At 28.8% G+C, this 12,485-nt stretch overlaps 1 protein-coding gene across 2 annotated transcripts; it reads left to right on the top strand.

The window, feature by feature from the left end:
• Positions 1-6,764: 6,764 nt before the first annotated feature.
• LOC105120862 (uncharacterized) lies at positions 6,765-12,048 on the top strand. Of its 2 annotated transcripts, none has more exons than XM_011019239.1 (6): positions 6,765-7,203; positions 9,161-9,381; positions 9,499-9,739; positions 9,820-9,905; positions 10,030-10,121; positions 11,381-12,048. In XM_011019239.1, the coding sequence occupies exons 1-6, from the start codon at positions 7,066-7,068 to the stop codon at positions 11,596-11,598; spliced, it is 996 nt and encodes a 331-aa protein (XP_011017541.1). In that variant the 5' UTR covers positions 6,765-7,065; the 3' UTR covers positions 11,599-12,048. The 2 variants fall into 2 exon arrangements, with proteins under 2 accessions (XP_011017541.1, XP_011017542.1); XM_011019240.1 differs by lacking the exon at positions 6,765-7,203 and adding an exon at positions 8,621-8,831.
• The last annotated feature ends 437 nt before the right edge of the window (positions 12,049-12,485 follow it).

Below are 12,485 nucleotides of genomic sequence, written 5' to 3' on the forward strand. Positions count from 1 at the left end.
ATCTATAATCAGATTGGAACCTCCTTTGTGTGTGGTTTCCAATTGAATAATAAGAGTTTATACTATACTTATTTGACATACTATTAGTGGAACCTCTAACCTTCACATTTGTTATTATCATTGTTTAATCCTTACATTAATATTCTATCCTAAAGTTCTCATCTTCTTCTCCTTCTTTATTATTATTATCATTATTATTATTACTACTACTACTATTACTACTATTATTAGTCTACTATTATTAGTACTATTATTATTATTATTATTATTATTATTATTATTATTGCTACTAATATTATTGTTGTTGTTTTTATTATTGTTATTTATAATTAATCTTTTCATCATGTCAATCAACCTAGAGTAACCTACAAATATTAAAAAAAAAATATTTAAAGTTTTAATATTTCAAATAAAAATTTAAGAAAAAATCTATGAATAAGACTATATATATATATATATATATATATATATAATAAAGTTTAAAAAATATTTTAAAAAGTTTTTTATCTCACATTGAAAATATATTTTTTTCTTGTGAATATAGAATATATATACTAAAAGACTTCAAATTCTACATTGAAAAAAAAAACTTATTTCTTGTGAATATAAAATATATATATTAAAGAGTTTTAAATCTTATATTGAAAATATATCCTGTTATCTTTTTAAGTTGAAGTATTTAAACTAAAAAGTTTGTTATTCTACATTAAAAAAATATAATTTTTTTCTTGTGAACATAGAGTATATATATGAAAGGGCTTTAAATTTCACATTAAGAAAATAATTTTTTTTGAAACATAAAGTATATATATTATAGAGTTTTAAATCCTGAAAAGTATTTAAACAAAAACGTTTTTTATTCCACATTAAAAAACATAATTTTTTTTCTTATGAACATAATATATATATATATATATATATATATATTAAAATATTTTCAAATCTCAAATTGAAAAAATAACTCTTTTTTAATATAAAATATATATACTAAAGAGTTTTGAATTCCATATTAAAAAAATAAAAAAATATAATATTTATATAATGAACTTTAAAAAATATTAATAATCAAATAAAAAAAAGAGAGATACAAGAGAAAAACTACATTTCAGAAAAAAAACACTAGTTCTCATTAGGGTTTACTTGGACCATGGTTTGACCCTCCGAGTCGACCAGGTTTTACTGAGTTATTATACCATCTAATTTATTAACAAACTCAAACTTGTCTAGCTATTGGATCTACTCGTCGAGCTGGGCTAAATTTAATAATAGTGCTAATAATATTAAAAAATTATTAATTTAAAAAAATTAATTTTTTTTTAAAATATTTTTAAAATATAAAAATAAACATCAACTCACACGGACAAAAATCCAAATCTCGTGCATACCAATTTGTTGGCGGGGGTAAAAAGGTGAATTTGTCCCTCGAAGGGGATAAAAAGGTGGGAACTTCACGAATTAAAAATAAAGCCCAAAAAAAAGATCAAATAATTAATTTGAAAAAAATAATTATAATTTTAATTTTAATTATTAAATATTTTAATATTCAACAAGAAAATTCTATAAATCACGTTATTTAAAGATATTTTACTCTAATAGAGCTAATAAAATATAAATATTTAGATTAGATTACATACATCTAAATTAATCTTACAAACTATAAAATTAATAACTATATAATAATTTTTCCTTTTCTTATTCTTATTTATGAATGATCAATATGGTTTTGAATAGACTTCCTAGTTCTAATAAGTTAAGGGTTCTATTTTTATCTAAACTATATTTTTTTTATTTTTTTAAATATTTTTTATTTTAATTATTTTTTTCTAATCAGTTCTAGATTAAAAATTATTTGTATAAATAGTTTGTATGTTATTTTTAGAAGATTTTCATGAATAATTTATTTTTCAAATTATTTTATAAAATATTCCTAGTTTAATTTTTTATTTTTATGTTCTGCTAAATACTATGTCATCAAGTCTCAACTTAACTTTAGACTTCATATGATATTTAGAGCTTGATTTTTTATATAAAAAAATATTTTTGAAAATATTTTTTATTTATTTATTTTTATGTTTGCTTTAATTTAATTGTTTTTTGTATTTTTTACTTATTGTAATGTGTTGATATTAAAAAAATATTTAAATATATATTTAAACAAAACATATTTTAAAAAGCAAATGTTACAATAATATTAAACCACACTTAGCTTAATCATGGCACTCTACTACAAGTCTATTTATCATTATAAAGAACAATAGCAATCTTTATTAGTGTTTGCTTACTATTTCAGTTGGCAAAAAAAAAAAATAGTCTTTTTCAACATGTTTTTTTGACAAAAAAATTATAATTATCAATTAAAAGGTTTATACATGCATTTAATGAAACAAGTTAAGAATCATATATCTCAATAAATGAAAAAAAAAAAAGTGCTAACACTTCTATTTGACTAACCTCCTTGTGGCTAAAATAAATTTTTTTTAATATTGAATGTGTAAGTATTATTAACATATTGTTTTTGACATCAATTAAAAATTTAATTGTGAATCAAAAATTTAATACTTGCATATAATAAAATAAAATAGAGATTATATGTATTAATAAAATCATGTAAGATTTCAAATTAATTTTTAATGTAGTAAAAACAATAGGACAATATGGCAATTTCTATAATGAAATACCATTTATTTTTAGTTTTGTATAATAATTTTTGAAAAACAATGTAAAAAGAAAAAGAAAATCACAAAAAAAAATTAAAAAATAATGAAGATAAGAGCAAAAAAGAAAATGTATAAATAGAACAAATATAGAGTGATTCATATTCCAACAAATTAATATTAAAAAATATTCAAATTGAAAAAATGGCATTCTAAACTTTAAAAATATCAATAAATAAATATGCACAGAGAGAATATATATATATTAAAAAATATTTTTTTTATTTGTACTGATATTATTTTTATTTAATTTTAATTGGTAAACAGTTCAATAGTTAAAGGGGTCAAAGACATGCACGTATTAATAAAAATAAATTTAATATATATATATATATATATATATCAATTCACATTTTAGTAATTTTTTTTTTATGCTGAACCTAATGACATATTTTTTTTACTAAGAACAATACATATAAAATTAATTATATTGATCATCATAAAACACAAGTTAGCTATATTTTGATAGAAAATATTCTTATAATCAAATTAAATATTTAAAAATAAATAAATAGTCGAAATTAGGTCACATGAAATTATAGACAACAAGACATCTGATGATATTTTATTTTTTTATTGAGAGTGATATGGATTGTTAACCCATGTAATTTCTTAGAATGACATGTTTGTTTATCTAAAATTATTAGCCTTTAAAAATTATCTATTTTAGTGTCAAATCAATACAATATAATGTTATAAATTGTATATATGATAAGATCCACATAACGATTAATTTAAACATGTACATAAGATGTAGCAAACATGTATATATGATTATTAAATTTAGAATCCATAAAATTAGTTAAAATACATGTAAACTAATTCGAATATTCACGTTAATAAAAAAAAAAACATTCTTAATGGCTTTCCTTTTTGTCTACTTCATATAAGTCAATAAATCCACACATAAAAAAAATAAAAATCACAAATAAGTCGTAGTTGATTTTTTTTCAATTTGTTAATTGTTTGCAAATTGTATGGTTTGTAATTCCCATATTTTATTATTATTATTATTATTATTATTATTATTATTATTATTATTTTCTTGATGTAAATAAATTGCAGTTCTAATTAAAATCTTAGGTTTTTTTTTAATCTCTCTAATCCATGTTTTATTTATACATATCTGTAAGTTATTGTTGTTCTTATAATATTAGAATTTATTTATTTATTTTTTAATTTATTAACATATAAAGCTATTCTTTTAAAATGATAATTTAAAAGTTACTGGGTGACACCACTGGAAAAATTTGCCACTAACCCGTTCAGATGCACATATTGAAGTAGTGTTCACTGAAGATAATTTCCTACAACTTTTATATTTTTAAGTGATTCCAATTCTGACATTATCAATGACGTTTTAGGCAGACAAGAGAAGATAATGATTGTTACCAAGTCAAGAGTTGGCTACCCACTCATCAAATTAATAGTCCCTAATTTTGGCCTATAAAAAAAGGCATTTGTCATGCATTTAGGCATCTTAGTTTCCATATCAATATCATGCTCTTGCTTTATTTCTTTATATTATTTATTTTTTTATTTTATTAATATCAAGTTTATGCCTTTCATTTTCTTTTCTTTGCTTAGTTAACTTTTATATTATTTATATTCTTATCTTGTTTATCTATGTTTTTTTCTTTTATTATGTTTAGCTAAATTTATTATGTAATGGTGAAAATGTTACACTAATGATGTAAGAATATGTATAGTGAAAACTTAACATAGATTTTAATTTTTGATATTAACATGTTTTGTATTTGTTATCTTGTTCAGTCTTTAATACTTTGCTTGTTAAATGACTAATCTAGATTTAAGTTGTATAACATTTGGTACAAAATGCTTGGCACTTTCATAGCCCATATTGTATGGTATAACTGACACCTGAGCTATGAAAAAAACTTGATTGATTTTTAACATAAGTTATAATCATGAATGTCTAACAACATTTACAAGTATTAGCATTAATCGAATAAAATAACTAATGTGATCATGTTAACAATTTGTAATCTAATTAGAACCTTCTTTATGTGTGATTTCTAATTGAATAATAAGAGTTTATACCATACTTGTTTGACATACTATTAGTGAATCTTCTAACCTTTACATTTGTTGTTATTATTGTTTAATCTTTACATTAATCTTTCATCTCAAAATTATAATCAACTTCTTTTTATTTATTTATTATTATTACTATTACTACTATTACTAATACTACCATTAATACTACTACTACTATTATTATTATTATTTTTGTTGTATTATTGTTATTTATAATTTATACAATTAATTTCTTTATAATTCGACCCCGGTCTTGCCAGATTATTTATTATTTTAACACTCCTGCACTTGAAAAAAGACATTAATCATTTAGTCGTGTCAATATTCATCCAATAATGATTTGATTTGACTTTGAATTTATATTGTATTTCTAGTTTTGGGGACAATAACTCGAAATAAATTATGACAACAATAACAATAATTTTTATTTTTGCGTATTGCATAAGGCCAGATCTCTTACAAATATAATTTTTTTTCAAAAATTATATATGGTGTGTTTTAGTATTTTTATATAGAATTCAAAGTGTGTGTGTATTAGCATTCATCTTGGATTTAATAACCAGTCTATTAAATTTGTGAGAACTTGATTAATATTTTAATAACCCCCTAAAATTTTAATTCATGGAATTAATGATCAATATTCTTGTATAAATATTGAACCTACAAGTAGAGTGATATTTAAATATCAGGAGGTGACTATAAAATTCTTAAAATTATTTTAAATATTCATTAATTTTAATTAAAAGTATTTGTTTATCGCAATATAAGAATTACAGAAAACCTTTCTATAAGAATTTATTTAGGCATATGAATCCATAATAAATTTAAAATATTAGATTTATTCACACGAATAAATCTCCATTCTAAAATATAAATAGACTATTAGTTAGAAAATCATTAAAATTTTTAAATTATATTTAGATTATTTAATATAACTAATTGAAGGTAGGATGTATTAGAAGTATTAATTTTTTTTAAGCACAGTTAGTTTTTGAAATTTATGATAAAATCAATATATTGATACCTGAATTGAATTTCGATGATGACTTATTAACCAAGTAATATATCTAGTCACGTAAGAATTCTAATCCCCACAGCGATGGGCATGCTAATTTATAGAATTGGGATAAAAAAGAATTCTAGATGATGACTTATTAACCAAGTAATATGCATTATTAATTTTTAAAAGGAAAATCAGACGTAAAAAGAAAAATAAAAGTTAGGAGAACTGGGATAAAAAAGAAAAGACAAAAGAGAAAGGAAACTAAAGGATCTAAACAGTGGACACAAACACGCGGCGAAGCGAACACTCGCAGCCCGGACACCACTGTGAATGACTCTTGCCGACAAACTTACACACAGCTGACACAGCCTCTCTCTCTCTTACGTGTAGTTACTGCCCGAAAGGCAGTGATATATACCATCTGTCTTCTTTCTTTGTTTCGCCTTATGTAACCATCTTTGTCTTCTTTCTTTGTTTCGGTTGAGGGTGCTGTAGTGTAACATTTCTTCTAGGAGCTATAATTAATAAATCTCAGTTTGCTTTGAGATTGAACTGATTTTAACTTTAAGATGCATAGCGTTTTTCGCTTCATTACTACTCCACTCTCATCTCCCTTCCTCCTCGCCACTCCTCTTTAATTAATTAAACTCCTTCCAACCCTGTCCTTAATTACCTAATAGCAGCTATCGCTGCTGCCCCCCCTCCCCAACAAAAATTAAGCAAATTAGAGAGTGAATTAAGTCGTTGGTTTGTCTTCCAGTTTAATTTGGAATTGGCCATCAATCTTTCTTTCCCTTTTCTTCTGCTCTTAATATGTTTCGGTTTTCATATTAATTTAGTTCTCTGGCTAGCTTGCATTTTGATAAGCTCTCTAGACCCCCCCCCCTCTCCTTCCCTTTTTTTTTTATTAATTTAGTTCTCTGGCTAGCTTGCATTTTGATAAGCTCTCTAGACCCCCCCCCCTCTCTCTCTATATATATGTATGTATGTATGTATGTGCGTGCAAGCAATGGAAACATAAATTTGGGGTTGCTTCCTTCTTTTGCCCGAGTATAATTATATATATATATAAAAAAAAATCAGCGAAGAAATCGCCAAAATAGTAAGCTTGAGGGGGCTCTCTCACCAGTCAATCAGTTTCTCTATCCCTTCGCATAAATGAAGTGGTCGATTGAGTTGCCCGCAGCCGGCTTCTCTCTCTGCCTAGCTAGCTAAGAAAATTGAATTCAGTGAAAAAGAGGATACCGCTTGCTCTTACCACTACTACTAAGTAGTATCATCGTCATCGTCATGATGGACCTGAGCGGTAAAAAACGCGCATCGCGGTCTGTGTTGGTGCCTTCGACAAGTCATCAGCGGCAGCACTCCAATCTGGAACGCTTTCTTCAATGTGTAACTCCAGCTGCTCCTCCTAAATTCCTTCCCGAGGTAATCTGCCCTTTGATTCCATTCTTCTTTTCTTTTTCTTTCTTGTTTAATTGAATCATCTCTTTCCTTGTTTCCTTTATAAACTAGTAGAAATTAACACAAGGGTTGGTAGGGTTATTCGATTGCAAATTCATAATCTAATGGTAAGTTAACATTAGGCCTAAATCTTCGTTTTTTGAATTTGTTAAATACACATGAAAACACGCACGCTCAAACAAACACATCTATAAATTTGATATAATTATTCCTTTTTTCCCCCCTCTCTTTTTGGCTTTTGTCTTTTGCTTGTGTCTTCATGAAGCAAAAACTAAAAAAAACAAAGTAAAAGAAGAAAAGCAATGCTGCTGTTAAATTTGATCTCAGTCGTCGCTTTGGGGAAAAACCGATGACCTTTTTTTTTTTTTTTTTTTATTCTTTCCTTTTCTTTCTTTCTTTCGGGAAAAACCTGGCAAAGTATTTTGACTAAAATAAGGGGTCGGCACCTAAATCAACTTGAAAAAATAAAAAAAATTATATTTAAAATTTTGATATTTTACATGAATTTTATTTGAAATATTATAATTTTTTTTAAAAAATATGAAGTATAATTATTTAATATTAAGAAATTAAAAAACAATTCATATAAATATAAATTATTAAAAAATATAAATATAGTATAATTATTGAAAAGTAATATAATTATTTTATATTGAAAAGTGAAGTGTAGTATAATTATTTTACATTAAAAAATAATCCGTAAGTATTATAAAAAAATGTTAAATGTAATATACTTATCTTATATGTTATATATAATTATTGCAAAACAAAAAAATTATAAAACAATTAATGCACGAGTAGATTATAAAAAAAATGATATTAAGTATTCTTAAATTATTTTTAAATTTTTTAAATTTATTAAAAAATAAAAAAATTCATCTAAAGCACACCGGTTACCCGTATTTTATTTGACCCGGTGAATTGCACAAGATCAGAATTTTATGATTTGAAACCCGGTCACTCTTCCAGGTAAACCTATTAATTTACTGCTATTATTTTACTTACTGCCTCTGACTCTGTGGTGTTGTGGGCCTAACTAGATTGATATTTTTTGCCGGGTTGTGCTGGGCATAGCCCGTTTTCATAAGGGTCTTATCCAGTTCTATACCGTACCTGACGGATGCCGCGAATATCCTGTTTCTCTATATTTTATAAAGATTTTTATATCGCAATGAACTGTCCCTTTCTTTAATTTTCTTTTCTTTACACACAGCCACATGAATGATTTGCCATGTGTTTCCCGTTGCAGAAACTTACTACTCCACCACAGACCAAACAGATAAATGTAGTATTTATTACTTTTTTTTTTAATTTTATCTTCAATTTTAGTCCTTTTCAATCTTGATGTCAGGCCTCATCGCCAGAGAGGAAGAAAATCTCTCTCTCGACCAAGGCCAAAATGTTACTCTACGTGCTATTATTGTAGAGCATATGGTCCCCGGTCCCCGGTCCCCTGCCATGGATAATGGATGGATCGGTAGTGGGATTAAGGAATCCTTACATTTCAGGCAGCCATGCATTCATTTCTCAATTTCAAACATGGTCCCAGAGCACATGTGTTCTTGTGGTGTTGTTTAACCCCAAGATCTTTGGTGAGTTAATCGATTCCATTCATGGACATGAATTAAAAGGGGACTAATAGCATGCTTCTCACTTAAGTTGCAGGTTTTTTTTTTACATTAAAGTCCCGTTATATCCATCTGGGAGAGTAATCTGGTCAATCAATTGTATGCAAGTATGCCAAAAGACCAAAAAAACGAGAAAAGAAGAAGAAGAAGAAGAGAGAACATTTTAATTTGAACTCTAAAAAATGTTGTCATAAGACATTACGGCCCATATGAGATTATCTTTCCTCGGAAGCAAGCCTTGAACATGCGCTTTTAACATTAGGTACCGTTGTCGTTTCTTGAACACTGTGCAGAGCTGCATTCGTGATCTAAATAGCTTATGGCAACCACCTGGTACCAAGGATATGATTGAATATTTCACTTTGGGAGATTTATGGGGTTGCTACGATGAATGGAGCGCATATGGTGCTGGCACCCAAGTAGTATTGAGCAGCGGCGACACCATTATGCAATATTATGTCCCTTACCTGTCAGCCATTCAGATTTACAGCAATAAGTCGGTGGTGGCTTCCAGGTTTTGTAACCTTTTTTCTATTCATCTTTTATCTACCAAGATTCAGCTGATAGCAGCTCCTTTGTCTGTGATGATTTGCGGCGGTTAGGTTGAGCTACCGTGCTTTTCTTCTTGTAGGGACTCAAGAGAGTATAATGATGTTGTCGAATTTGAAGGTGATTCTTGGAGCGATGACAGCATGAGTGATAAACTGTCGAGGTCGCTAAGCAACAATTCCAGCAAGACATGGGATACCATTTCTGAGGATTCAAGCTTTGACCATGAGGGTTCTTTGTCAATGAGGGATAAGCTTGGCTCTCTGTCCCTTCAGTACTTCGAGATATCTTCTCCTCACTGGAGGGTTCCACTTTTAGAAAAGGTTACATTTTCTTCCCGCTATTGATTTTCATTTATTGCTATGCTAGGTACATGCCTTTCTGATTTTTTATTCCTTCTCAGATAACTGAATTAGCCAGGAATAATCCGGGATTAATGACACTCAAGAATGTGGATCTTTCTCCGGCGAGTTGGATGGCTGTTGCTTGGTAAAATCGATTGGTTTCCTTAATGCATTTTATCCATGGTTATCTAGCATTTGTAGTCCAACTCCAACGTTCTTCCTTTCCATAACAAGGCTATAGTAATTGTATGGTCTTGATTGTTGATTAGGTACCCCATATATCACATTCCATCTCAGGGAAATGAGAAGGACCTGTCATCATGCTTCTTGACTTATCATACACTTTCATCATCTTTCCAAGGTATCCTACTATCTTGCACCTTTTATTTATTTCCAGATTTTTTTCTGGATTTTCGAATTTCAAAGAATAAAGCATCTTTATCCTAATTCTTCTGAGTCTCATTTTTTATCACAGTTATTCAAAATGACATGGAATTGACTGATATGAACTTTCCTGGGGTAGCACAGTTTCAACTTCTTGCACTCTCATTTTTGTGTTTTATAACATTCCATGCTTTACAATGTAGACCAAAAACAGTGCAATTTATAATGCCTTTCTGAATATTGATGTAAACAGGTATCATGAGATTAGGACTTGTAGGAATGAAAATCAGGACATGATTGGATTGTAAAATGTTCCTCATGCTTCAGTTCAAATAAGTAAAAGAAACCTGAGACACCTTTTTTTTTTTTCCCATAAGAAAGATATACCTATTCCTCAAGTGAAGGGAATTTTGAAGTGAGGTGAAAGTATTCTCCTGAGATTGTTATTAGAACCCAACTCCATTGAGAATCAGAAAAAATAGTCTTGTAGCACAGAGATAAAACTCAGGGGATATTGGAAAGCAATTTTATTTTTCATCATCCCCCTAACAACCAGATGGTGCTTGGAAACTGCTCAATCTTGTCCTACAATCCTTCACTTATGCTGCACTTGTGAAATTTGTTTGAACATGGCATTTTAACCTTGAAGTTGCAATTTATCCATGTCAAATTCAAAATGTTTTTCTCCCTCCGAGGATACATAAATATCGTGTTACCACTTATCAGAATACAAACTAATCATTCTTCTCTCCATTTTGGGCCAGCTGGCAAATCCTATAGCCTACCATGTTACGTCCAGCATTGACTTCACCAATTTCCTCCACAACTTACAACTTACTGATCTCTATTAGTGTAGTACCTGAAGAAGCATTCAGAATCCCCTAGAGAATTTAGGTCACGATAATTGATTGTTGGGCCTCAATCTAGCCATCTTTGCAGAGCTTGTTGGTACCAGGTCCCATGAATCCATACCATCTCGTATCTAGTGCATATTTGTAACTCATGTGACATATAATTAATGTTGCTTTGTTTAATTTTGTTGGATGGCTCTGGTTCTGGTTTTGCTCACTGTTCTTTGCTTCCATGCCTATCCAATGCCAAGGAGCTTTTGGATTTGATTTGTTCCATGGCCTTTCAGACCAATTTCTCTCATTGCTATCCATCTATTTTAGAGAGAGTTGTTGTCACCTAATGTTTAACAAGTTTCTCAACCTTTGTTGGCCTTTGCTTCTGCAGATTGCGTCAATGAGGCTGGAGAGGGAAATGTCTGTATATCCCTTCCTCCATTCGGCCTGGCCACATACAAAATGCAAGGGAATCTTTGGATAAATCCAGAGACATCTGATGATGAAAGAATGATTTATCTTGAAAGTGCTGCTGATTCCTGGTTGAAGCAGCTAAATGTCCACCATCATGATTATAGCTTTTTTACCAGCTGCCACTACACCATGTAAATTGGTTTGTTCTCTAACCTGTTTCCCTCCCACCTAGGTTTGTTTTTCTCCAGTTATCCAGCAACCACCATGAAAACAGTCCCTCGTTGGCAGTTCTGATATTAATGTATAACTTTATTATGCCCGCCTACTTTGTATAGGCATGCATGTAAAAGGTTTCGAAGTTAAATGTAGTTTGAATAAGCCATGAAGCGGTTCCCAAGTATACAATGGCTTGTTGATCCAGAAAGTTTTGTTAGAGGGGGAGTTTGTTTTGTGGACTGAGTTGGTTTCCTTGGCAAAGAGGAAGAAGAGACTTTAAAAAATGAGAGTTTGTGGATCGGCAGCTTAGTCTCAGGATGTCCATTTTCTTAATTTCTTATTATCTTGTAATCTGAGCTTTGTATCACAAGGATCTGTTGCTAGTTTCTAATGTGCAAAAGTGTTGTAAATGGATTTGTTCTTTCTTTCTGTTTTAGAATTTGCACCGGCTACTTGTGTGATAATCATGTGCGTGTATATCACACAAAATCTATAGTGAATGGATGGGGTGGTGAGATTGTCTGTGTGCCGGTCTATCTATATTCGAGAATCAAATGATAATGAAGTGATACATGAGGGCTTAGCCGTTCCTTTTTCAATCATATTGCACTCTAGCAGCAGGATTAAGCGTGGGTTTAGTATTGTGTTTCTTGCAGCAGGATTAAGTTCGGGTTTAGTATTGTGTTGTAGTATATGGTGGTATTTTTTTAATTGAAAATGTATTAAATTAATGTTTTTTTATAATTATTTTTAATGCCAGAACATCAAAGTCATAAAAAAAACATCTTAAGAAACGTAAATCAATTTAATATTTTTTTTCAAATGAAAAACAATTTAAACTCAAACTTAAAACTAATCTCTTACCT

Source organism: Populus euphratica, unplaced genomic scaffold (assembly GCF_000495115.2).
Source record: "Populus euphratica unplaced genomic scaffold, PopEup_1.0 scaffold31.1, whole genome shotgun sequence".
Lineage (NCBI taxonomy): Eukaryota > Viridiplantae > Streptophyta > Magnoliopsida > Malpighiales > Salicaceae > Populus > Populus euphratica.